This window comes from Ixodes scapularis, unplaced genomic scaffold, assembly GCF_016920785.2.
Source record: "Ixodes scapularis isolate PalLabHiFi unplaced genomic scaffold, ASM1692078v2 PGA_scaffold0__279_contigs__length_252992795, whole genome shotgun sequence".
Classification (NCBI taxonomy): Eukaryota; Metazoa; Arthropoda; class Arachnida; order Ixodida; family Ixodidae; genus Ixodes; species Ixodes scapularis.
In genome coordinates, this window is record NW_024609835.1 from 222461520 (window position 1) to 222489110 (window position 27591).

General features: G+C 42.8%; 1 protein-coding gene across 1 annotated transcript; it reads left to right on the forward strand.

Annotated features, from left to right (window-relative positions):
* The first annotated feature begins 4358 nt into the window (after window positions 1-4358).
* LOC8030858 (cytochrome P450 3A25-like) lies at window positions 4359-26916 on the forward strand. Its single transcript, XM_042286687.1, has 6 exons — window positions 4359-4423; window positions 7751-7847; window positions 16000-16052; window positions 16139-16235; window positions 24188-24304; window positions 26790-26916. The coding sequence occupies exons 1-6, from the start codon at window positions 4359-4361 to the stop codon at window positions 26847-26849; spliced, it is 489 nt and encodes a 162-aa protein (XP_042142621.1). The 3' UTR covers window positions 26850-26916.
* Window positions 26917-27591: the final 675 nt, after the last annotated feature.

A 27591-nucleotide genomic window follows, 5' to 3' on the forward strand; every position in this document is an offset into this window, starting at 1 on the left:
GCACAGCCGCCACGCGTGCCAAGACTGAATGTCAGAAAAGGCGCGCACCGTCAGTCACTCTTTTTTTTTTTTGACGATATTGAACAACCTCATTTTCGTCCAGACACACAAGATGCACCCAGTTTCTCGAATAGAACGTTCACCATTCTCCTGGCCGTCTAAATTGAGTTTATTGAACGCTCTTTCAGATCGTTCAGCGTGGCCTGGTGCTTCACGAGTCCGCCAACTCCGTCGCATGCATTTTCCCATATTCAGAAGCAGAAAATAACCACTGGGCTTGTAGGCAGTGGTTCAGTGCAAACTGGTGAAGCTGGTAGCGACTCTTAAAATGACTGGTGGCCTCGTCACTTACGTACTACGTCATGCGCGAGTATACCACAACGTTGTCTTCAACCAACTCTAACTTTTTCTAGAGCCGAGCAGGTGTGAGCGTCGTATTCACACAGGTCCTCGCTGACAATAGCAAAGCTGTTTGTTTATTTTCTTGTCGTCACTACATATGTAAGTATCGTCACTTCTTTTTCCAGTGATATATGCTTGAACTAGGCAGGAAGCACGATGGTGCAGTTTTCAGCAACGTAAAAATGAAAGATAGTGCCCCCGCGTTGCATGCACTGCTTTTCATCGCAGATCGTTTTATCTAGCATTTGTCGTATATGGTTTTGAAATAGCCAACTGCAAACCGTTACTTCAACCACTTTTAGGAAAATCTCAAGTTACAATGTTTTCTTTTTTTTTTTCACAAGGTCGCCGGACTTCCATGTTGTAAGCACAATCTCTTCATCCTTTGGGATATAAAGTTCCTTGAGTGCGTGGGGATTGAAAAGGACGACAATAAAGATGGCTCGTGAGGCGGGTCAAGCTAGCGCGCGCTCAGGACGAGCACGGGTTAGAACGGGTGTGGACACCAGCGAAACGGTTGTCTGTTCTTGAGTCTCCACAAGTGTAAGGGACTAGCATTTTGGGCTGCGATCACAGTCTCCTTAAAGACACAGACTTGTTAGTGGGTCGCACAGAAATGCTGAATTCATTTCACCAGTTGTGAATGTTGAGTCTGTAACGTTCTCTACAGCGGCAATACATAGGTAATAATTGGCACAGCGCACACAAGCACACATTTCGTGGTGTGGAATGCATTTGACCCATCTAGGGCACAAAAAATGAAATTTCGTTAGCCCAATGCAGGATCAGGGTGCTTGTCTTTGTATGTACGAAAGGACTCTGGAATTAAGCGTGTCACGAAGCACTTTGGCACGAGTGTTTTCTCCCCGTCGAGCATGACGGAGATCACGTCCTTCTGGTTGGGTCCTTGGCGCACATATTCTAGCTCGTCATTCGTGAAGTACTCAAGCGCAGCAGACACGCTTTCAGGGCTCCCCTTGCACCTCATGTAAGGATCCGGCTCATACCACACGCCATGTCTTTCCTTACCTAGAGCATAAATACTGTCGCCATGTTGCGAGTGGGTGGTTGAAGCGAACCTCCTTATCCTTGACAGCGAGCGAGGAAATGGGGAAAAAAGACTGTATCGGCCGTTTTGCCAGAACTAGCAACGAGTGTCGTCTGCTACTTCCGTCAACTTTTGCGCCATAATCGTGATCTTCACGAGGAAACGATAGCTGCTAGCCACAGAACCCTATCTCGTAGTGAGGGAATGCTTGAATATGTTTTCGTTCTAGATATAAGTCGGACAGGGGCGGATTCAGAGGGGGGGGGGGGGGGGGGGGGGGAGGGTTTCGGATGTCCTGACCCCCCTCTTGAATTCTGCATGTGTAAAACTTTAGGGCGTGGAAAGGGGAAAGGGAGAGGGGGGTCCTAAACATATGATACGCCGACCAACACCTGACCCCCCCCCCCCCCCCCCCCCCCTCAAAAAATACCTGCGTCCGCCCCTGGTCAGGGAATATATATGAGAGAGAGCGAGAGATGGAGATAGAGAGGAAGACAGAGAAGCCTATAGTGTCGTAAGAAAATAAACAAAGTTCCCAGTGGCCGATGGCTGCAGGACCTTTTTTCGCATCCCTAGTTCGTAATATGATAGCTTTTGGTACACAGCAGTTTCTCCTCACTTTTACTGTGTAAACGGTTGCTATAATTATCAATGGCCTTATCTAAATAAAGAAATAAAGATATATAAAAAATGTTTGTTAGTTTCATGAAACTGGAAATCAGAGTCACTTCTTGTATCGGGCACTGCCAAGTGTGGGCATTAAAAAAGGACCCTACTTCGGGGAGTTATGTCTTCATTCTCAATCAAATAATGCAACATGTTTTAATAGAAATGAATGGCAAAATAGAGTATGACTGACAACCCCAAATAAAAAAAATCGAAGTTATTTTTTTCTTTAGTTGCATCGGAATAAATTGTTGATTAATTTTTTCCCCATGTTTGCCTAAATATATCCCGACCAGCGTGTCACTCAGGTACACATTGCGACACTGTTAGCGCGAACACGGCATGGGCGCATTTTCGCATTTGACTTCTAAATAGTATTAGCGAGCACAAAATGTTATCGCTTACCTTATAGAACTAATTGAGCTCTTTCCGTAGCAATGATAACTTGGATGACATCCCCTAGTTTCAAAGAGAAAAACTGGAAAAACCAGCGATCGCTTGTTCGCGCTAACAGTGTCGCGCTCTGTACCTTATATGTAGTTTTAAGAATAATAGCCATATATAAGTAGAATAGTATCTGAAAAGTATATGATAATGATTATACTATTCCATGAGATCCAGGCCTCCGAATTTTGAGATTTGTCGTTCGAGCAGCCATGTTTGGTTTTTTTTCTAAAAAAAACGAAATATGATAGAAATAAATATAATTACATTATATTACAAGCACGCTGTACCCATAGCTTGTTTCTAAAAAGTATTAGAATTCTCCTAATTTTATCATTTTAGTTATTCCCTTTCAAACACGCCCCCTCCATCAATGTGCGTTAATGTGTCCACCTCTTCATGCCTTATGATTTTCCTGTCCGCATTTTTTTTCTGGTCAAAACTAAGTGTGGAATCGTTTATACCAGAAACTAGACAATAGCATATCAGTTGATTTAAAAGTGTCGACCAACCGCCCTTTGGTCCATCTTATCTGAAATCACCCTACTCATGCGTTAACATCGCTTACATGATTGTGACACTTGTCTAGCCGTGTCCATGTTGACTGCGTCTACCTGATTTTTAACTGGGATCTGTTTTGCTGTGTTCAATCACTGTGTGTCTCACCATTTTGTCAAAGCATTTCTGCATAAAATATGCATCACTACAGCAATCTTTTCGTGACTCAATTTTTTTTTTTAACTAAAACGTTTGCATTTTTTTGTTGTAGACGTCTTATACATATACCTCGTGCCATTTGATGCTGAAATATTTTGCCCGTGTAATAACATGGTCTTCAGCCAAGTTGCTATGTGCAGCTCTCATTTCTGCTGATGAGAAGCGCTTATGTGACTAAAACCGTGTCGTTACGACGGTCGATCCACGCGCGTTGCTTCGCCCCGGCGCTTCGAGCCGCGCTTCCGATGGCCTTCCTTTCCGACGTCACGAGAAGAGTGCTGCGGCCTTAGAATCTAGGAGGCGTTGCCTAGCGGCGCCGTTGCCACGACGACGGCGACCGTGTTCTTGTTTGGTTTGTTGTTGTTTTAGCAACCCGCCGGCCGTAAGGGGAGATGTGGCGCTGCAGTCTGCAATTGGAGTGGGTGATTGCCCGGCTGCCCTTGACGCTCAGTCGGATATTTTTCCTCCGACTGCGTAGTTGTGTCACCCCTGTTTCCGCATGCGGAATCGCTTAGTGCATCCATTACCAGGTGCACGGTCGTGTTGCTTCACTTTTGGTTTTTTTTATAACGTCAGTGGGGATTGATGTTCACACTTCAAAAGCACGTACAACCTATCCTTAATTAAAGACCCAACGTTTCGGGTCGTATTTGTCCTCTTCCTCAGACGTGACTCGACAGGAAGTAGTTTCGTTTTCGTTCAATGACCATCGCCACCGTTAGCTCGGAAGATGATGTCCTCGTAGAGTTGCGTCCTAGTTAGGGTTTGACTGGACGTCTTCTCTAACTATCCATTCCCCCCACCCCAGACAAATTTTCGTCGAATGTTCAGGTTCATGAATTGCTATTTGAAAGTTTTAAAATATGGTTTTATAAGGTCTGATAACGATAGCCAATACTCCGCCAACGCCTTTACGCATGCGTCGTATTGTTATCGGGCATTTTTATCGGAGGTGTCGGAAGAATATACTAAAATTCACTATTAGGTGGGAATTCGGCTGACATGCAATTTGTATTTGAAGGTTCCGTTTTGTTCTGTACAATTCTGTCTCTTCCGCGCGCAGAACACGGCGTCAGCGGAGATGAAGTTCCTGGGTGTTCCGGATTGGATTATACTGGTGGTGACAGCGCTGGTTCTGCTGTATCTGTAAGTGAGGCATTCATTTCTTTTTTTTTTTTATTGATAAGTTTATGGGCACAGCGACCACTTTCTCATTAAAGTCCGTCATTTGGTATCTTCAGTATGCTAGAGGTTTTTATAAATTATTTATGCGTTGTTAAGTTCTTATGGACGCATGACCAAATCACAGCCATAGAAATACTAAAATACTGTCACATCAGGCGAAAAAAGAAAAAAAAAGAAAAAGAAAACAGGTTTGAAAATTAGAACCAGTGATTACTCCGCGAACGTGACCACCGGACTGCCAAGTTTAGCCAACGGAAAGTCGACCTGTTGGAGCGTTGCAGAGGCTGGGCGGCAGGCAGCAAGCTTAAGACACGTTTTCTGTTCTTTCGCTGTCATTCGCCAATTAAGTTCTTTTTCTTAACAGTGTGTAAACGGTCGTAGTTGCATTTGAGAGCGCGTGGAATTTTTAACAAACGCGCAGCACGGTAAGAAAAAGGCAGAACCTGTCGAATGCAAGTCTTGCGGCGTGATCAAAGGACATGCTGTCGCATGCCAAAGTGCTGCGGTGTCGCGCGTCAAGGTGTATGTTCCTCTGGAGCAACGTTTTACTTTACTCTGACTACTGTATTTGTAACTTGAGGCACTGGCGGGCCAGAAACGAGTTTGTTCCCGTACGGACGGAACAGAAGGGTTGAGTATGTCAGGGCGGCGGCGGCGGCAACGATCGTTTTTTGTCTTCCTGCTGTGTAATTGTATGCCCTAACTAGATGGCGCCACCGACCCGCCCTCCAACGACTACGGCGAGGAGCCGACTCTGGAACCGCGAGGTTTTGAAGGCTGCTCTGATTCCGGCCGCTTGTTATTAGTTAATAAACAAATATGTTAAAGCCACTCCCCGATGTACATAACATTTGGCGACGAGAAACGGATCCACGACTAGACGGGGAATCTCGGTAGTAATTCTACGGATCTAAGCTCTGCGCGAACTTCCCGCGCGTGAATTCCGAAACTATAGACATCGCGACTTTTGGCAAGCTGGACGCATACGGCGACAAGGAGCCTTGGTCATCCTACACGGTAAGGGTTGACGCGTTCTTCCGTGCAGACGGCATCAAAGACGACGAGAAGAAGAAATTGTGCTTCCTATCAACCGTCGGGACCAGCACCTACGCGACACTCCATGCTCTGCTATCACCTGCAAAGCCAAAAGAGAAGTACAAGGAGCTCATGGCTACCTTGACCTGTCATTTCAGCTCTCCACCGTCCGAAAGCGCCTACAGGTTTCGCTTCAACAAGCGAGTACAGCTCGAGAACTAGAGCGTCGCTACGTTCGTCGCCGAACTTCGACAAATGGCAGAACAGTGCGACTTCGGAGCAGTTCTCAACCGCATACTGAAGGACCGCCTTTTGTGTGGGGTACGGGACAACAGTGTGCAGCAAGGACTGTTAATAGAGAAAAATCCAATTCTGGAGAAGGCGGTCGAAATCTCTAGGTCGGCGAAATCAGCGGAGCGCAACGCGACCGAGATACAAAGAGACCACGTGGACACACCCATTTCGGGAAACCAAGAAGCTACCACCAATCATATCAAGTTCCACAGGAAGAAAACTGGTGAACTGGGACCTAAAGGCCAACAATGAAAGGATTCAAAAGAAATAGCTAAAGAGAAGCCAGGACCACAAAAAAAAAAGCAAGTTCCAACATTCGTCGTGGTTTTCGGGATCGCAATCCCCCAGACTGCCCGCACATCAACACAAGTGCGAAAAAGGTGGGCATTTGGCAAGTTGTTGTTTGTCAAAAGAGGGATAAGAAGAAACAGTCCACGAAACAAGTGAACGCACTGGAACCTGTTGGTGTACCATCCGAGTACTACTTGCATGCACTGCAAGCAAAGTCAACTTTGAAACCAATCACGCTATCATTCATGGTCAATGGACTTCCACTTGAGATGGAGCTATCTTCAGGATCCCTTATTTTGCTGGTCTTGGAGGATACGTACCTGAGATACCAGAGAAGTCTGCCTAAACCAGCTGAAACGGACATCAAGCTCAAATGCATCCGTGGAACAATTCCTGTCTGTGCAAGTAACTTTGACAGTGGACATAAAGCTTGGTGAGAGATCAGAGTTCAAGAGTTACTTCTGGCTGTTGCTTTTCAAGAACCTTAACCTTTGTGGCAAGGACTGGATGGCAGCATTTGACCTGCTTCCACGGCAAGTAAACTCCATTCAACTAGGAGAAACTGGAACCGAACGAAGGGTACTGGAAATACTCCAGGAAGTTGAAGATATCTTCAAACCAGGTTCCGGTGCATTGAAAGGGCCACCGGTGCATGTGGACGTTCGAGCCAACGCCCAACCACGGTACCACATAGCCCACTCAGTACCATATGAACTCAAAGAAAAGGTGGCACTGGAACTGATACAATCTAAGAAGGCATCATCCCGGCCACAGACCACTCTGACTGGGCATCCTCCATCGCGCCAGTGCTGAAAGCCGATGGCAAGAATGTCAGGATTTGCGAGGACTGCAAGTTAGGTGTGAATCCTGTGGTGATGACAACCCAGTACCCACTGCCAAGTGGAAGACATATTTGCTTCTGTGCAGGGAGGAGTAAAGTTTTCTAAACTGGACTTCCTTGAAGCGTAAAACCGAGTACTCGTTGATAAAGAAAACAGCAAACTCATGGTCATCAACACACCGTGGACTTTTTGCTTACAACCGTTTGGCATTCGGCGTGTCCTCAGCTGCGGCACTGTTCCAAAGAACAATTGAAGAGACCCTGCAGGGAATCCAAGGAACATATGTCTACATGGATGGTGTTCTAGTGACTGAAAATTACTGAGGCAGAACATCTTGAGAACCTCAGGAAAGTTGTCCAAAAAGTAAATTACTCAAAGGACTCCAGCCTGAAACTCCAGCGAGAGAAATGTGAGTTCTTCAAAGAATCACTCTGCTATCTGGGCCATGAGATCAACGCAGAGGGGCTGAAGCCCTTTTTGATAGCTGTTCGAAGGATGAAAACTTCTTGGTTGTTTGGAGCACTGGGAGTGCCAGCTTTTAGTTTGATATTCCAGCATAATGTTCATGATTTGCGAAAATATTGTATATTTTAAATTATTTAAGTTGCGGTGAACCTTTACGTGACCTACCTAACAAACCTTTCCCACTCCGAGAGCAATATTATAAGATTAGGATAGAATATACTAGTGCAAGCTAAAAGCCAGTCTGATAATATTTTCAATGTGGTGGTCCCTCCTTTTTTCATATGAATATAATCTATCTTTCAGAATGTTGGACTTTATGCACATACGTGGAGATCCGTTTTGTACTTTGATTATTTTAAAGGTACGCAGCCAGACACAGGAACTACTGGAAAGAGCAGAATGTCGTCCATGAGAACTTCTCTTTGATATTTGCAGCAATGCGGCGAATGCTGTTCAAGGTGAGCATTCCATTATAGATGGGTCGTTTCATTTCAAATCGAACACACTGGCGGGATGGGTATTTGGAGTTTTCTCAATTAAATAATCCCATGTAAAAAGAATATAACAAATTTTCGTTTCACGAAGATGAAGCAAGGTGGTTGGAAGTTGTCGTTTGTCGTTGTTTTCCGTCCCTTTGTCCCTTGTTCATATTCAGTACCTTAACAACACGCTCACCCTTTACATGAAAATCAAAATTTGCGTTTGATTTTTCTACGAAGTTCTGTTATTTGCTACGCATACTAAAGAGATTAAAACATCTATAGAATTTCTTGTGTGTGAATCTATTGTATGACAAGTATTTTATTGTAATACATTTGAGAAATAAGCCAAATGTCATCACCGAGATAAAAAAAATGCCAAACATTGTGTCCCTGACGTTCAGGGGGACATATTTCAAATCAAATCAAATCAAAGCTTTATTTTTCAGAAACACTAGAAGGAGTCCCAGTCAAAAAGCTGTTGGGACAGCTTGACTGGGTCTGGGACCCTTATTACATCCTGACATTTGATGAGACAAAAAATAAGTTAAAAATTAAAAATCGGAACTTTGTAAACATTATAACACTAAGTTAGCGAAAAACGAAGATATAAGAGCGCAAGTCTCGTTTGCTAATCGTGTATATGTTTATGTTGTTTGTGAGGCATTTATTTAAAACAAGTGGTACATTATAATGTAAAGTTTGTAAGTTGTAGTTTGTGCGGGAACAAGGGAGGACCCATGCTTCTCTGTGGCGTATGCTGACATCACTGCTATGCCTTACAAGCTCAGAAATAATGAATAAGAAATCAATAAATAGTGTAGGGCCGGGAGAAACGAATGGAACAAAGGAAACGATACTCATACATGCGTTCAACCGGAATTATTTGATATTTTAAAAATAAAGGTTCTTTGTGGTCTGTGCAGGGAACATCAGCAATACATCGTATTATTTTCTTTTGTAGAAATAATATGATTTTAAAGGTTTGTTTTTGTTGTAGTAGCCCATGCAAGGTGACAATAACTTAAGTGGGATTGAAATAATGCGTGATAAATTTTAAATTTAATGTTGAGTGGTAAAGCGTTGCGGCAGCGAGAAACAATACCAACGATCCGAGAGAGTTTAGCTAACAAATAATTTACATGACAATCCCACGTCATATTCTCTGAAACAAATACTCCTAAAGTTTTATGCTGACTGACTAGAGTGTAATTTATTGAAATGGGTTTATTTTTCGATCTGAATAAGATTGCTTTAGACTTCATTGTATTTACCTTAAGGCCATTAGTATCAGACCACAATGCAAATTTGGTAAGAGTAGAATCGACTTGGCACAACAGTGTATCAGCATCGGCCGCAGAGAAAAACATACTCGTATCTTCCTCATATATAACGAACTGCGCTTGGTTATCGATGTCTACTAGGTCATTGATGTAGACGTTTAACAAAGAAGGTCCAAGTATGCTTATTCGGTGCCTTGTATCGACAGATTCTTGTTAATTAGCGCTTATCGAATATTGCCATCGTGTAGTCTTTATCCGTGGCCTGTTGGCTGATAGTAGTTTGGTTTCGTTTTTGTTCACAAATGTTTTTATACTAATTTTCGAACTTCATATAAACCTAAATTTGGTCGTATTTTGAGGCTGTTTTATTAGAAAACCTATTTTTGTTTTATTTATAATTTCTTAATGATTCCCGGTCCTACTTCTTTTCTAGTCTAATCTAATCCCGCCTTTCTTTGTAGTATTTTTGCGAGGAGACGTCAGAATCTGATCCATGCACCGGAATCGGCAAAAAGTTAGGTTCCGCAAGTTGGCTTTGTTTCAATGTTGATATCTTCTATACTTGGGTTACCTTTCTGTGGCGCCGAGTCAAAATTAGGAGTGCGTTCTTTCGCGCAATTTGAGCACCCAGTGAAGCTGTGCAGGAGCGCTTGGCGAGGAGCGCGCGTGCTCAGCTTCAATTGGCCTTCAAAATGCATGCGCGTGCGCGCTCCCACTTTTGACTCCATTATCACAGAAAGGTGACCTCAAGTATAGTTTTCAGCCTGAAGGGTTAAGTATTTGTGCCACATTAATGAGAAAAGTTATGTTTGGGTGAATGATGCTATTCGACTAAATGAAAAATCTCCACACTATCGGCTGGAACTAAAATATCCACCCCCATTTTCATGGTGAAAATATTAATAAAAAAAATGCACTTCTGCTTGGGTTGAAAATCTTTAAAACCTGATTTAATGCACAGCAACAAGTGAAACATTTCTTCTTTCTTTTCAACTGACGAGGGGCGGCAATACTTAGTTTTTTTTTTTCACCAGCTGGCAGAAGCAAGCAGCATGACCTTGTGGCCAGTATGGTGACATCAACACGTGAAAGATTCGTCCCCTTATCCCTAGCGCCAATGCCTTGCTCGGTATCACATAGGCGCGATTACTTTAATCTTTCTCTTATTGTTCACCGGATTGTGCTGCCACTATGTCAGCTTGCGTTGTCGCAATTGACGCGCTGCTTGTGACATCGCGTGTGGTCGGCAGTTGACAAGCCGCACCGTCTCTGCACGTTTTTTTAGTCGTGGTCTTATCCTAAGGAGGGATGTACCAACTGTATCTTCAAAATTGTTAAAGACTACACTATTGAGAATATTTAGAAGAATCAGAGTTGTTGTTGTGTCACAGTAACGTAGTTAACATTGCCGTTTCCTGCTCCAGCCTTTTACAGTCGCAGTTGATCCTGTCCGGCTTGGTCAATGGCCAACTCTGACTGTTTTAGTCGAGTGTCCTGCGTTGACTACGATGGTCACTATCTAGAGAAGATATATTAGAATGAACGTTTTCGCTCTATGAAGTACCTGAAGATGGATCTATTGAAGCCAGCCCTGCTGCCCCCCCCCCCCTAACCGTACCCTAACAGTATTTCAGCAGTGGGCGATACCGGCATGTTGTGCCAGAATTGGTTTGCACGTCTGGGTGGTAAACTTTCTGTGTCCCGCACCTGTGAATCAAGCTCAAGTTCATGCACAAGGGCTGTCTCCGAGCATGTGTTACTGAGAGACATGAATGAAGAGATTTCTGGCGGCGGGCTATCGATACAACCCCACTGAGAGTGCAGTTGGCTATCAATCCAAAACACAAAAAAATCCTGCGTCAAAAAAGGAGCAAGCCGAAATAGAAGTGGCTTTAGGTGAACTGTCGAAAAGAATCGGCTACTGCCTATGGCACAGAACCAAGCAGCCCAAGTCTCCCAACAGATCGTTATTGCTTCACTTGCGGCGAGTGGTGGCTGAATATTCGCCTATCGTTTTGTCAAGGCGCTGACAAACCGGGAGAGATGCCCGCTTTTGACACTTATTCTTGCCAGCGTTACTTTTACTGAAGCAAGGATATTAATTTCAGAACTATCGAAATACCTGCTGCACCAGTCGAGTCAACTGCAGACTGACTGTGGTGTCTGGGAATAGTCAGATCCATACAGCGGCCACAAGTTCAGTGACGATGTACTACGCCTGGCGACTGAGTATTATACCAACGACGATCTTGATACTTCAATTCAAAATACGAACAAAAAAGACGAAATAAACGTCAATAAGGATGGCAGGAAATCACTAATAATCAGAAGATTCATGAAAAGGTCTCACCGGGAGACGTACCTAATGTTCAACAAAGTCAACCCAGAGACTAAATTAGAAATATCAAAAATTTACTTGCTCCGTCCAAAGTGGGTGAGGGTGAATCCGAAACAAGCAGTATCCGTCTGCCTGTACTGCACGAATTTTGAACTTTATTTTTCCGCCCTGAACTCTTGGCGCGACGAAGGAATCACAAAACGGGAGCTGATGTTTGGGCCATTCCTTGCATTCGCATCCCAAACGCGCGCGTGTCAGATCCGTATCTGACACGCGCGCGTTTGGGATGCGAATGCAAGGAATGGCCCAAACACCCATAATCTTACGTTAAAACGTTTAGAAAATGTTGAACAGGGGCAAGTAACATTCTGCGTGTGGGAGAAAGGAGATCTTATCGAAAAGACAACTCAACCACAAGTCTTTCTTGAAGAAATTCTGAACTGGACCATTCGGTTCATTACGCTTGATAATATCCGGAAACTTCAAAGAGATGGAATTTTGCTTGTGAGAAGCGAAGTAACTAAGAAGCGCGTTGTCCTCAATTTTGATTTTGCCGAGTATTGAACCGTTTCACTACAGAATGAAGTTCAAGAGCGCCATTGACACAAACACCAGCTTTCGATTTTCACGTGCGTCGCATCAACAGCTAAGTTTCGGCGTCGTGTCTGAAGGTATCTGACACGACTCATCACACGCACTGCTGGCAATTAGAAGAATTGAAGAACGGCTGGAAGACAACGTTGCGGTTTATGCATGCTTCAGCTATATTTCCGATGGAGCTACATATCACTTTAAAAGCCGATACCTGATCTTCGAGTTCAAGCACAGCGGCTCTGATAAAGCGACATGGTTGTTTTCGGCATCCAGCCATGGTAAGAACTCATGCGAAGGAGTTTGTGGCTTACTCAAGCACCTCTTCGCAGTGCACAATTTTCGTTACGGAGACGAGATCTTAATAAGGACATCGCAGGGCTTCGTCGAAGAAATCCAGAAACAAACAAGAAACGTCGTCCTTTTGAACTTCCAAAAGAAGACGTTGAGACATTCAGGCAGCACAAGGAAGAACAGTGGGCATCCCTAGGTGCTCACAGAGGGATGCGCTCTTCGCATGTTTGGCCCAAAATTAAAGTCCATGGTAAAGAACCTGAGGTGACATTGGTTCCAAGCGTTTGTCTCGTCCTTGAACCCGCAGTGACCATGCGTTCAAGAAAGAGGGAAGTGAGTGAATAAGTTACTATTAGCGTTGTCTGGTAAATAATACCTTGTTCATGAACTGGATGAACCAATATGCACACCTTAATGTGCTTTACTTGAATGGTGAAATGTGCGTAACCAGCATATCTATTCATATTTATCTTATTTCAAATAAACAGCGCGTGTTCAATAAAATAGTGTCATCGTTTTATGTAAATACTTATTATAATAAGCATTTATGACATATCTCGTTTAGAATTTTACGTTCTTATTGACCAATTCTTGTTCGTAATGTTCTTAAACCATTCTTGCCTCCGATTCTAGATTTAATTCTGGGACCCACAAGCGTACAAAGGCGGAACAAGCTTCTGATATCCCGGTATGCCCGGTTATGCATTAAACAGGCGTTTACTCGGTAGACACGCGTCGGTGGAACGTTTTGCTATTCCAATTTCTGTAAACTCCGTTTTTTTTTTTAATCTTGCGAACAACTTTGGCACTTTTGTTCTTTTTTTTTACGTTTTGTGCGTAAGCTCTACAAAACAAATGTATTCAGCCCCTGTCAGCCAAACGCGTCATCAAATATCTACGGCAATTGTCGAATATGGCCTCATGTATGAAAAACTGCTGACTAAACTTGCAAACTGCTGTTTTTATGCTTTTATTTGCTGCAGATAAAATCCCGAAACTCCGGGCTTTCGTGTATCATAAAAGAAAGCTCTGAAAAATTCAAGAACCACTATCAACATCTTCCGAATATGCTCAAAAAGAAGCCCGAAAACGCAGAATGATAGTTAGAAATCTCGGCTTAACGTTTTAGAACTTGAGTTCAAAACAATAGTTCAATTCAAATGTGTTTTATTAAAATAATATAGATCTTTAATACAGTCAAATAATATTTCCCTCGAACGACTCTTGTTATTGAAGCGGCACCAACCTGCAGTCTTTCAAGCTAAAAAGTAAAAGATATAAGCCATGCAGCGAAACCAACTTGCGGAAACGACCGGTTTGCCTATTCGGGCGTGTTGATGTCTGTTTGACGTTTTCTAACGAAAATGCAACAAAAAGGTTGGAATTCCGATTATGCCACTAGAAAAGCAATATGACTGGAAATTAATAGATAATTATAAATATCTTTTTAATAAAGCAGCCTCAAAATGTATTCATATTTAGATTTGTATGTAGTTTGAAACTAAATATAAAATGATGCGTGAATATAAATTTAAAAAAAGTACTATCAGCCTATGCACCACGGACAGAAATACACAAGGGCAGCATTTTCTAAGTGCTAATTAACGATAATATGGGTAGACAAGGATCCAACTATGTCATCCGAACGCCAAAGCTGAATGTTTGGCATTTTGTTTATTTCGGAAAAGGAATTTGGCTTATTTGCGAAGTGTATAACTAAAAGCACTCGGCGTACAATAGATTTGCACGAAAATATTCTATAAATATTTTAACATTTTCAGTATTCATAAGAAGTAAGAGAACTTCCTACAGAAACCAAAAAGAAAACATTTTATTTTCACCTTGTTTTTGTTTTACGAATAGTTTTCATAAAGCGAAAACAATTGTTTTAGGAGGTTTTGTTTTTCCCAGGTATGGGGATAATATATATATTCACTTGAAAAAAAATTCAAATACCCACCCGACCAGGGTGTTCGATTTTAAATAAAACGACCCAGATGATTTAAAAGTAATAAATTGCTTAAATTGCTGGTATTGCAATTTTAATGCATTGTGAATCCGACAGCGCGACTGTGTCTCCTTGGAGTATGCGTTCGTGAGCAGTATCAACCGTAATATGTACATCTGCACCACTCTGGAACATTTTTCATATGGTTCGGAGCAAAATTATTAATATAGATTATTATAGTCATGGATCCCTTATGCGTGACTTTGAGGTCTTCAAGCATTTGATGTTTCTAGCCGTTCTGCTCAACACACTAAATTGGGTATTCGGTGTCTTTTCTTAATCCCAAATGGAAAAAAAAACAGTGATAGCCATATTACACGAATAAGTAATTACGCATTTTATGAAAACACATTGCCCTTTAGGCAGTCGCTTGTGTTTTATAACTAAAAAGCAACTTTTAAATTGTAATATATCTCAATAGAAGCAGCTCCTCTAAAATAGATGCTTCGCGCATTAGAAGACTTTAGACCCGTACATTACACTTAGATTCTCTTTCTGTAGGGAAGCTTGTTGTACCGCAAATTCAAGAGTGGTAGAAGCATTGCCTCATCGCAAACAGGTTTAATAAAATTCAGTCTGTACGCTAAAAACTGTCTTGTACACATTACTCTAAAAGTAATGGATTGCTATTACTATTACTCTTTGTTAAAATGTATTAAGTTAGATTACTTGAAAGAAAAAGTGATCGACAGTTATTTTAAAAGTAATCAGTACTTTTACAATTATTTCAGAAGCTTCACGCAGTTATCACTTGCAACGTCGTAAAAGAAAGCTTTAACAAAGCCTCCTGTATTGAATACACACGATTTATTCAAAGTTTTTCTATCGGTCTCAAAACCTACCTTTCGTACAGTCCCCTTTGTGGAATAGAGTCACCGGATTTCTCATTTTCTCAATTCATGTGGCATAATGACGGCTTTGTATGAAATAAGCAAAGATATTATTTTGTTGTCGCACATTAATCCTGGTATTACCCAGTTTTTGCTTACCTTCCGGGAACCAGGATGTAGGGGTTGGTAATTTGTGCCGGATTGAAATTTTCTAAAGAAAGAGGGTAAACTGTCTGAACGGTTACTTAAGGCGCACATGCTACATTAACAATAAAAGGTCGCAGTTGCAGGCATTTGCAGAGAACAGTCCCAGCTCGAATCACAACAAACCACTGTGTAAACTGTGCAACGAAGAGTGGCCTCCTTTTGTAAAGCTCTGTAACAGACGTTTTATTTTTCTTTTCTTATTGCCAATACGTACATTATAATGTAGAAATATAGCTTTAGTTTTAGCTCAAAATATGCTAAGTAGTAGTAAACTAGAAACCGTTGGGATGGAGGGGGATTAGTCGTAATGGGTAAGGTACCAATTACGCAGAATAAAGTCACTTTTGTGATAACTACCTAATAAAATCAATCAAGTTATTACCGAGTGACCGTAAAGAGTTATTTATTACAAATAATTTAATTATTCGTAATGGGCGCCGCACCGTTGAACTCTGAAAAACAAATTGCGCAGTCCAAGAGTTGCATAGAGCTTCACACAGTTATAACGAACAGGCATGCGACCTCGAGCTACAACATTGGAAGTCACAACATTAATTTGTTGTTTATTCCCTTATTCCAGCCTTGTCATCGCATGGATCAAGATAGGTACACTGAATTTGGGAAATTGTTCGGGTAAGTCTCCATGCATATATTTTTTTTGTATTTTTTGTTGATGAGACCCTAATCACGATTTCCTTTACCTTCCGCCTTACTCGCAGCGTCTATGAAGGCGGGAAACCTGTGCTCTTCGTAGCTGATCCGGAATTGGTGAAGCTTGTTCTCGTCAAAGACTTCCCTTCCTTGCCAAATAGAAGGGTGAGTGAAATGTGGGAAGTTTTACTTCGAGAAGGGGTGATCGAATGTGTTAGCGCACCGGAGCTCGGAGCGCCTGGAGCGAAAGCTTGTGCTGAAGAACATAAGGATCCTGGGCTCTATCCTCACCATTGATCGTTTCAAAAGGAATTAGCATTGTACCGGCAGGCGGTCGCTTGACAACAGCGTTATTTCAGGGTGAAGACCCCAGGCGGCACTGGCGAAATTTCTAATCTACAGCGAAGACATCATACTACTATTGGGGCTGACTACCGTAAACTCCCTTAAGGGCGCCCACCGAAAATCAAGAGATAAATGATGAAAAACATGAGGTGAGCTATCTTTGCGGATGAGAGAGCAAAAGTTTTACAAATATTAATGAGAAACACAACGGGTACCCGCTAGAAACCACGTGACACGGGAACTGATACCGCAGATCGCGCGGACACGGCAAATTTGTGTTTCGCAACGTGATAAACACTCGGGAATTCGCTACGAACTCCTGTGTCAAGGGAAAAGAATGCCGCAGACTCCGGCATGCAGTAGATTCGTGTTTCACGGTGCGATAAACACGCGGAAACCGGCTAAACATACGTGTCACAGGAACCGATATTGCGCGCGCATATTAAGGACAAAAACGCGGGGACCCGCTGCGAACCCGTTTGTCACACATACCGGTACCACAGATCGCGCTGTTTATGTGATTCCCGTCGGACAGCGCGGGATGACTGACAGAAATCGGGGAGTGTGCGATGTTTCAAAATTTTTATGTTAGGGATATTTAGTCAGACAAACGGGATGGGCGATTTCTCGGGGGAGGATGGCCCTACGGGATTTCATGGTAACTTCCCGCTGTGAAAGCGTGCATACAACACGACATGAACTTGAGTGCGATTATTGAAGGCTCAACTGACCTAATGGCGCATTCACACTGGAAGCGGATCCGCGTTCGCAAAGCGGTTGCCAACGCGGTTGTATAAAGATCCAGTTCATTTTCACGCGCATTTGATGATGTCAAACGTATGTGCTGGGTTATCTGGGTTGGCGCTTCGTTCTGACTGATTGCATCTTCGTGGTTATCGACACAGAGAGATTGAGAAAGAACTGTACAAACACATTCTCGTTTGCCGTTGACTTGCAAAAGTGATGGTGCCTGACACAACACTGCAGCCGCCTACAGGCTCATTGCCGCCATTAGTACGACAAATGCTAAACTGCCATTTTAAGCACCAAATGGCACTGAATTTCGGAGAGGGTCTGTTGGTAATCCGGACTGGTCCCATTATCAAGTGTAAAAGAGACTGAAAGTAACACTTGAGCAATGTGCAAATTTTGCTTAAATCGCTGACGATTTTTCCTCAACAACCAATGTAGAAATGTTTTTTTCTTCTTTTTTTTCCGGAGACAAGTATTTTTACAACTTATCAGGAGATGGTTTAATAAAATTGTGGAGATTAACATCAATTAAATTTTTTAGCATTTATTACAGCATTTTTATTTGTCTGGAAAGTTCAACAAAGTTTCTGCAGCAACATTCGTGTTTTTTTTCTAGTATTAGTCGTAAAAAAGAAATTTCGTAAATATCGCCAAATGCCTCGATAAAACAAAATGTTTGAGAAACAAAATTAAGAAAAGTAAGCCCACTCTGTGGATTGAACCCGGGTACGCTGCGTATGAAGACATCTTACTATTAAGCTACTCTACCGCTTCGGAAACTCGTCGTAACCGCTGCCTATGTTGACGGCGGCAGCGTCTAACCTCCACGAGTCAGCCAATCTGGCGTGGGCGCCGTTGCTAGTGTGTGTATCGCCTGCGCGTTAACAATATGCATCCCGACAGGGGTCTGGTGAAAGAGGAGAAAAGCATAGATCTTTGATAAAACAAAACAAAGTACATATAGTAGGAGAACGAAATAGGAACTGTTCACGAAGAGACGTTCAGCTGGGGCAGGAAAGTGTCAAGCTATAGTCGGCGTGAATGATGCTGGTACGAAGGTTTTTCCAATCTGAAATGTTCCCAGGCAAAAATGAATATTTGAAGCAGTCAATGCAAATCTGGGAGTTTTCCATCGTTCTTGTGTGGGAGGCTCTAGTGCCGGTTCAAGTAGAAAAGCTAATGAGGTCATCTGTATTGATGTGAAAGTCACTCGGGATGATTCGGTAGAGTGTTTTTAATCTATATTTTCGCGCGGTAACTACGATGTGTTAAATCAGCTTGTTTTTATTAACACGAACAATGAGTTATATCGAAAAAATTTGTTAAAAAAATAGTAGAGCTTTCGTTTGAGTCATTCCAATCTCTGTACATTAACAGCCATCTAGGGGTCCCAGATTACGTTTGCATATTCCAATGTGAGCCTTCATAATGCTTTATAAGCAGGTAGTTTAACTTAAGGCGTGAAAACTTTTGAGTGAACGTTTTATATGCCATAATTTGTTAGTAGCTTTTGATGCCATAGAGGCGTTATGCGAGTCCCTCCCAGCAAAGACTGTTTGAAATGGTGGCGCCCAGCTCTCTGTGTTCTGGGACCGTTGTTCCTAGAATACAAATACACTACGATTCTCCTCCAAAAGGAACGAGTTGTTTTCTATTAGATACGCGTTCAGCCAATTTAGAAGTTCGGCATTTTTTTTTAAAGATAGCATTGGGCTTGTATAACAGATTACTGTGTGAGACGCTATTGGAAACCTTTGCCAGATCTAGGAATATAACATCAACTTGTTTATTGTAATGGGTTGTAGAATAATATCTCCTTCTAAACCCGTGCTAGTGGGAACTCTGTCTTTTGTACTTTTCTAGGAGATTAGTAATTTGTTTTGCAGTCATATGGTTCAAGAATTTTGCAGCACTCAGAAGTTATTGAAATTGGACGGTAACCTGACAGCTTTTTTTTACCTTCTTTTGAACTGGTTGTATATTAGCAAGTTTCGAGTCATTTGGAAAATCCGCATCGGTCAGTGATTTTTAAAAACTTGTACATAAGTGTTTTGCTATACATGGTGCCTGTATTTTTAGAAACGCATTAACTAACCTATCGGAGCCCTTGTGATTTTTACTCTCTAATATTAACCAGTAAATTGAGAACACCTTCTGGAATCGCGAAGTCAGGGAAAGGTAGATATTCGGACGCAAAAAAAAAAACAAAAAAAAACAAAGAAACTGGGAATTTATTAATCGAAACAACTGAGCTGTAATATTTGCTATCATCTTGCTATTCTGAGTAAGAACGCTATTCATTAGAAAGGATTTGGGAGTATTATGTTTTGTAAAAATATGACGGCAAATCTTCCCACGTTCGGTCCTTAGGAGGTTAGAAAGTGCTATATTATGATGTTGGAACTTCGACTTTTAGTATTGATTTTCGCAACCAGGCATTTTTGAGGGGTGAACTTCTTAGTTCAGTGCGCCTTTCTTTTTATTGATTTGCCGGAAAAACAGTTGGTTATCAAGCGATAATTTGCCGTAGACCAAGAGAACTTTAGCACCGAAACTCCGTTCTTCTTGAGAAATGTCTCATAGTTTCCTTTCTTGTAATCTCGACGCGCTTAATAAAGCCTTCCCTTACTAATATTCTTCTTCCTTTTGGGTATTTTAGTTATAGAGAATTGTAATATTTTTTTCTGAATTCGTATAGTTTCAAGGCGACATGTCGAGCGGTGATCTTGTTGTTATTAATTCCATAAACGCGTTCGATAATTTTTGGTTTAACCTCTATTTTATCAAGCACAGCCGTTTCAATCAAAGCTAACAGGTCAGCGGCCGTTTAATTTGCTTCGTTTTTGAGCCCAAAATCAGCAGGTTGTTCCGCCTAGACTGGTTTTCGAAGTCGTTCATTTTTAAGGCTAGTACGCAAACGCCTTGCTGAGGCCTTTTAGAGTAGTCCGGGTTTCTTATATGCCATGAAGTAGCGATTATAGGTGTTATAATTGGTTCCTCAGGTTTCGCAGTTATTCTCTTTTTGCGACATGTTGTTGAATGGACTCAAATTGTCCGATTCGTGTTTTGAGTTTTCTTCATGCGTTGGTATTTTCGTTTCCACATTTTTGTAGAAGACGTTGGTCACGGTTGATATCGCTTAATACTGTAGTTCGCTCTTTTTGTTCCTCAAGAATTATGTCCACCTCCTTCTCAAATGTGGGGCCGGAGTTTAGCTCAATAGCACCACCAAGCATTACAGTGGATATCAATTTCGCAGAACATTCTTTGGCAGTGAAGAGCATCGCCTTGGGGCTCGGCACGACAATAAGGCCTAAGCAGTTACTGCGCATAGATGAGCATTCCCAGCTTACCTGAAGGCAGGAAAACGAAACAGGATTAGATGGTGGATCGCTGAGAGTATGCTGTCGATAAAATTGGTACAGTCTGGCCTCGACGGGAACACCGTTGCCGATCGTAGCGTGATGCGGTGGTTATGCGCGCCCCCGTAGTGCACCAACACCAGGTCCCAGGCAGACCCCCTGCTATAGACCGTTTTACTGAAAGAGGGCGAGAGAGAAAAGGGGAAAGGGCTACCGGCGCTTTCCCCCTTTCTGATTGTGTAGAAAGAGTGAAAGTCCCAGATGAGAGGCTTGGCCGGTGTTGGGTGTCTGCCGTGCCCCAACTTCGTTCCCGCTTTCTTTTCTGTTTTGAACTCGCAAACTTAATTAGAGTAACGGGCTTCGATGGCAACAGTTCCCCGGTCATCGGGACACCATTGCTCGGTCATAGGGTGCACGAATAACGACAGAAAGCGTCGAATACCGTCCGAGGATTTATGTAGATTGCAATCTTCTCGACTGTGCTCGGAACAGCTTGCGAATGGAGCGCGCACCGAACGCTGTACCGCCGATGAACATGGGGTACGCTCGCAAGGTGCGTGCCAGTTTTCTCGGGATAATTGCTGTTTCAGCTTGTAAAATTTTGTAACTGAATTTATCTTAATATTGATAATTTGCAGTGGTGACTGACTCGATTTCATCATTTACAACACTTAGTTGAAGGCTTATTTCCGCCGCCGGGTCAGGCTAGAAATTGTTGAAAACGTAGTTCTATCGGTTTTCCTGAATAGCGATCCCCTGTGCGATACCAGAGAGCCGACAAAAGCGCTCCTTGGAGTGCCGCTGGTGGTTTGTTTGGTTTGTTTCCGTCGATTGGGCGCTTTGAAGCGGTGGATAGTCGCTCCAGGGTACGACTCGTGTGTTGCGATCTGCGTCTTCGAGCCCAGTGTGTACGTTTCTTTGTTCGAGTCATGGCATCCGCCAGTGCGGCAACGGGGGAACAGCCGCAGCGAACGTGTCAGTGATAGAAATTGGAGGTTAGTACTCAAAATATTGCATCAAATAGTAAAATAATTCGTGGCTGCTTTGACGCTTTCTGCGGTTCGGTATAAGCGCATCTAGAACGTCTTCGTCGTTCATCCACAATGAAATATGAGAACACGGACACGCAAGATAAAAGCAGCGCAGCAAAACGATATGTAGCAGCTCCGGGTGTTTACAAAAGTTAATTGAGGTTCCCGTTTCTTGTATCGCTTGTTCATTACTAAAAACGGCTGCGTTGAAATGAGCCTATTGCAAGCAAAAATTTATGAATGGTTCATCATTTCCAGTCACGCGGAAAGCGGTGGAGCTTCAAAACATTGCAGCCGCACGTGCCTTACCGAATTCCATGCAAGCTACGAGGTCCTTGGGCGGTATTCGACGCTTTCTGTCGTTATTCGTGCACCCTATGACCGAGCAATGGTGTCCCGATCACTGGGGGACTGTTGCCATCAAAGTCCGTGGCTCTATTTAAGTTTGCGAGTCCAAACAGAAAAGAAAGTGCGAACGAAGTTGGGGCACAGCAGACACCCAACACCGGCCAAGCCTCTCATCCGGGACTTTTACTCTTTCTACACAATCAGAAAGGGGGAAAGTGCCGGTAGCCCTTTCCCCTTTTCTCTCTCGCTCTCAAAATGGCGCTACCCACGATAAAACAGTCTATAGAAAGCCGACGGACCATTGTTGATACGCACTCAGAAATGGGGGGTGTATGGGATACGCACAACCCTTGTCCCATATGTGACACCTACCAAAAAAAGAATCAATTCGACGTTCAGTCCACCGACGTCAAACAGACGATACCAACTTTCGAGAGCGGCTTGAGTGTCGAGCGATACAACGTGCAACAGTAAGATAATCAAGGGTTTTTTGGTGATGCTGCAAAACCCCTGTGTTTTTTTTTCTAGTCTTTGATACGCACGTTAGCTATTTAGTACGTTATATCCAATAGCTATCAAGACGCTCGTGGAAGTTGCTTTCACCAGCTCCACGTCATGGGACTCAACGTCGAAATGTACTTTTGGGGTGTTACATAAGGGATAAGAGGTATACCCCCTATACCCCCCATTTCTGAGAGTGTGTGGGAGATTGGTGTCACGGCGTAGGATGATGGAGTTCAGCTGATTCTGCAGCGTTCCAAAGAGAAGTATGGCAAAACAGCCCCCCTTCCCCCCCCCCTTTCCCCCTTGATGTGACTGGGCGACATGGCGCGGACCGCACCGCAGCGTCTTGACCCGTGTCTTGAAGATGTTTTGAAATATCCCGAGAGCAAGAAATCGAACGATCTCTTGCTTAATAGATGTTACACTTTAATTTCCTCAGTGAATAGCCTCCACCTGCTATAATATTGTTATAGTTGTTGCGCTTAGCTTGATCATTCTCACGTCTGGCCTTACCACACATGTTGACGTTTATGTCAAAAGTTAATTTGAACAGATTTACTTTGTGATATATATGAAGTACAAATATTGGAATATTGAAATGTTATAACTAGAGTTTAGAAGTAATTTTTGTTGCACTTAAATGATACGTAACTCCACAAAGTTACTTGACCATGGGCGTAGCAACCGGGGGGGGGGGGGATGGGGCAAGGGGGGCGCTTGCCCCCCCAGTCCTCAGAGTGGGGGGGGGGGGGGGGGGGCAAGGCATCTGTCTTGCCCCCTTCCCCCCCCCCTCCCCCCCCCCGGTTGCTACGCCCATGGCCAAGTAACTTTGTAGAGTTACTCCTCCCCCCCCCCCCCTCGAAACAGCCGCCACTCGGCAGGGCAAGCACCGTCTGGCGGCGCCCATGGGATACCGAGGGCACCGCCCCCCGGCCCTGGGGGGGGGGGGGAGTCTGGTTTGCTTCCCCCCCCACTCAAAAACAAGTTTTTACGCCACTGTACTTGGTCAATCACGCAAGAAAATGTAAAACACGCCCGAAAATGGTAATCAGTATGAAGGCCCAACAAAAGCGAACTTAAATTTGACAAAATACCTTCCTGGAGTGCGCAACCAACTGCTGTAGAAACTGTGTTGTTAAACTGAGTAAGAAACGAGGGTATGACATGGACACTCTCTACAAATATAAAAGACCAAGAGGGAGCGCGTTGCCAAGACGGTGTGGCTCGCGGCAGCTCGGAGGGAAGGGAAGGCGCTTCGTTACTGCACGCTGGTTCATTTTGGTTGCGTTATCAAGTTTCGCTCCCATCAAAGCGATATGTGTCTTTTATATTGGCAGGGACTTTAGGCTGCACCTCTACCGAACTATTATTTCGGGGGCACGGGAGAGGAATTGTTGCGTGATTCAATACTCCATAGGGAAATTTGTTATATAAAAATTTAAACAGGTAGCCTGCCTTAAATATTGCCTGGTATCCCTGCAGTCGAGGAGTAAATTAGTCAGTATCATAAAACACTGAACTTGGAAACTTTATTACGCAGTAGCGTCTACGCGACGGCAGGTCAGTACAATAGTCCTGATTCAAATCTAAACGAAGTAGTCATGCCAACGCTTCCAGACAAAACTACAAGCGATGTCAATATTTCCTTGAATAACTCATGCCCAAGCATTCATGTTGAGGGCAGGCTCAGGCAAAGTGTGGCTTTCGCACTTGGCCTGGTTTTTTTCTGGTACGAAGTGAAGAGAGTGTGAAAATAGTTCTGGGGGCTGCGCAGGTGGTTAACCTCTTCGATCCCATTCTGGACAACATGATGCTCATCACCCCAGTAGAAAAGTGGAGGAGGATCCGACCGGCAGTAAGCCCGGCGTTTTCTACGGGGAAGCTGCGCAAGGTTTGTGTACAGTTATACGGTATGCTCTAGGGCTCAAGTGTCTCTGTCCATGCCCTTTATGAATAAAAAAAAAAAAAAAAGAAAACTTTACGCTATTCTAGTTTCAGCTGTGGTCAAGCCGTATTGATCTATAGAATTGCGTATTTCAAATAAAAATGAAATTTTTGTAACAGTAAATACACTGCAAGCAAAGATAGACATATGATGCTTGGCATACATTGTTCGCTATTTATTTTTGATATTAACGCAAAACCATTCCGCACCTTTAGGGGCGGGAGAGTGTCCTTATTACACAGCTATAGTTACGCACTTTCAGCACATTTATTTATAGTTTTACATCATTTTTGGTTGTTAAAGAGAGCGCTGTTGCATGGGACTTCCTTTCTCTGGAAAAAGTGTACGTTGAAATGAGAACACCGTTCATTTTCTAGGGGTGTTGCGGCACTGGCACCCCCTTCAAGGAGTTTCTTTCAGAAACTATCACAAATACTTATAGCTTGCACCAACACTTTTTACTAAGAGATACATTCCTTGAGCTTAGATGTATACATGTGCGAGTATAAAAATGTAAAACTTATTTTTTTTTTCATATTATATTTGACTTACTCAGGTTATTTTCGCACGAGCCCTATCAATGCCACAATTTTAATCCAAGAATCGAAACATTAAGAGGTCCGGGAAGAGGTATATTGCGTAAAATTCACAAGGCAACACTATTTGGTACAGATGAATTCCTTGATCGCGGACTGTGCCAGAAAAACAGCGGAGCACTTGAAGAAAACAGCTGAAATCGAGGGAGAGCTAGACATTAAACGGTGAGTTTGAATCTTCATACAATAGTGGTTTACATCTTATGCCAGTGTCCCATTAGAGCGACATACAGAAACAAAAGACAACGACAAGCCTCAAACCAGAGTCTTTCTTGATTTGAGAGGCTTTGTAGAATAAAGAAGGCTATGCTCAAACATGAGCATCGTGCACGCGAGGGTTTCTTTGGCAGACTTGCAATCGCTTGCGCTTAATTCACGAGCATTAAACGACTAAACACCCGCCAAAGGTACCATCGCAAGCATGCTGCATGGGTTTGAGGCTTGTCGCTGTCTTTTGTTTCTGTCTGTCGCTCTAGTGGGACACGGGCATAAGAAGGCGTAATAAATTGGCGGCCGTCGAGGTCATGTGAATGATGCTGGTTTGCAAAAAAGATGGCGAAGAAATTCCGTCGACCCACATATACCTGGCAAACGCGGACATGGTGCAAACAGGAACTTTGAAGCTTAGGTTGGCAACGTTTAGGCAATTTTCCGTTTAATAGGCCGTGATTCTGTTGCTCAGTCTGCTTTCAGTGATTCACTTATGGGGCAGTTTTCTGCTTCTGGCACAAACCTCACTCACGGGACCTTGTTGGAACTGAGTTGGGTGTCTTTAAGGTAAGTTAAAGAATGGAAGGAACCTAACACTGGAACATTCATAAACATCAAATACGGGGGCGGGGCATAGTGAATGTCCTTTTATTAGCTGTCATGAAAATTCTGGGCTCGTGAAGAAAATTAGGAATCATATTTGAATATGGTTGCGCGGAGTTCATGTGGACCAAAATTGAACATTAAAATAGTTGAGAACCTTGATCTTTTGCTTACATAAAATCTCGAAGCTTTAGGAGAGTGCGCCACTTAACAGAAAGAGTTGTCCGACGTTAATATCAGGGAAAGCTTCTAAAGTGTCGCCCGGGTTATTTAAAGTTTTACTGAGAACCGAAAAAGGTGTCAAGTCGAATAGACAGATTAGCTCTTGCCCCAGCTGACTGCGGAGAGGGGGGAACCTTTCGGTATGTGTGCAATAACACCGGCAGCATTGCCGTTTTATTAGACATTTTACCAAGGAGCTTGGGATTCGCCTCTTGGTAGGGAATATAAGAACTTGTGGGTCACATTATTTGCAGCGATTACCAGACTGATATTTACACTCTGCCATTTTGATAAAAATAACCCAAATGTTTGTGATATGAACATGCGATTGAGCAGTGATAGAAAGTGATCAGCGTCAGAGCGGTAAAAACTGAGAAGCGGCAGTAATACGATACTGTATTTCAGCAAACTACTTGAATACTTAAATTGTTATGGGAAAACTTCTGTCTATACTTCTAGATACATTATAGGGCTTTTCGTTTAAAGAATTACATATAGGCACTGAATAATATTTGTTTAAAGGAACTTAGCTGGGAGATTCAAATACAGCTTTTGGTTGATGGTATCGATAAGAAATTTAGTTCGGGGACGTATTCATGAGCGAATCCTGAGTTATTATCTCCATTGGAGACCTTTGAAGTAATAAGCATTTTGTGTTATACTCACATTTTCAAAATGAGCCCGGAAATTGCTTTTTAGATTGCATAATTGCTTAAAACAAATTTAAGAAACAAAGCTTATCAGTGCAGGAACCACATTCCGCTGTTTACCATTTATTCTTTATGTTTGTATTTTTTCAGATTTTATGGAAGCTACACTCTCGATGTCATTGCCAGGTGCGCATTCGCCACCCAACTTGACTCGCACAGTGATGAGACCAACGAGTTTGTCACGAAAGCTAGACAGGCTTTTTCAGGCAAAGTAACGCTGCCACTCATCTTGCTCTGTAAGTAGTACACATTATTCGACGCCTCAATCAAAATAATAATTAACATCCAGGCCCGTTGTCTCCGTAGTAAGGCAGAAAAAAATGTAAGTTGGAATTGATTCAGTATAATTTCAAAGAACGCTGAGACTGGTAAAAAATAAGGACACTAAAAACAGAATGTCTCTAACATGACAGAAACCTCATCTGACAAGAAACTGTCCTAAAATTACCCGAGCACAAGTAGCAAGAAATTAACGCAACGAAAACAGTAGGTTACATCCATTCTTTTTCCACAAATAAGTTAAGAAGGCATCTTATTACCTAGTGAAAACGTTAAGGAGAACCAGGTTGATTTCCCAACTGGGACTAACAAGGAAACCAGGGGAGGACATGGAAAACGAAAAAGACAACCTTGAAGTTAAATTTGCAGAAACCTTCTTGAATCCATGTCGGATTCAACGGATAGTTTTTTTCACAGCATTTCCATCTTTAAGTATCCCGATGAATTTTTGACCAACCATTTATCATCGTCCTTCACAAAAACCACAGGGTCAAAGCTCACAACTGAACACAATTGTTGCATTCAGACAAATTGTATTGCACTTCCGAGTACTGGTCTTCATTCTTTACAAAGAGTTTATGTTTGTTAGTCAAATGACTACTGAAGCAAGGTT

Coding starts and splice junctions, on each gene's coding strand:
- LOC8030858 (XM_042286687.1), top strand. CDS start 4,359: ATGAAGTTCCTGGGTGTTCCGGATTGGATTATACTGGTGGTGACAGCG. Junction 4,424..7,750: donor GCGCTGGTTCTGCTGTATCT/GTAAGTGAGGCA, acceptor ATTATTTTAAAG/GTACGCAGCCAGACACAGGA. Junction 24,305..26,789: donor CTACGGGGAAGCTGCGCAAG/GTTTGTGTACAG, acceptor GTATTTTTTCAG/ATTTTATGGAAGCTACACTC.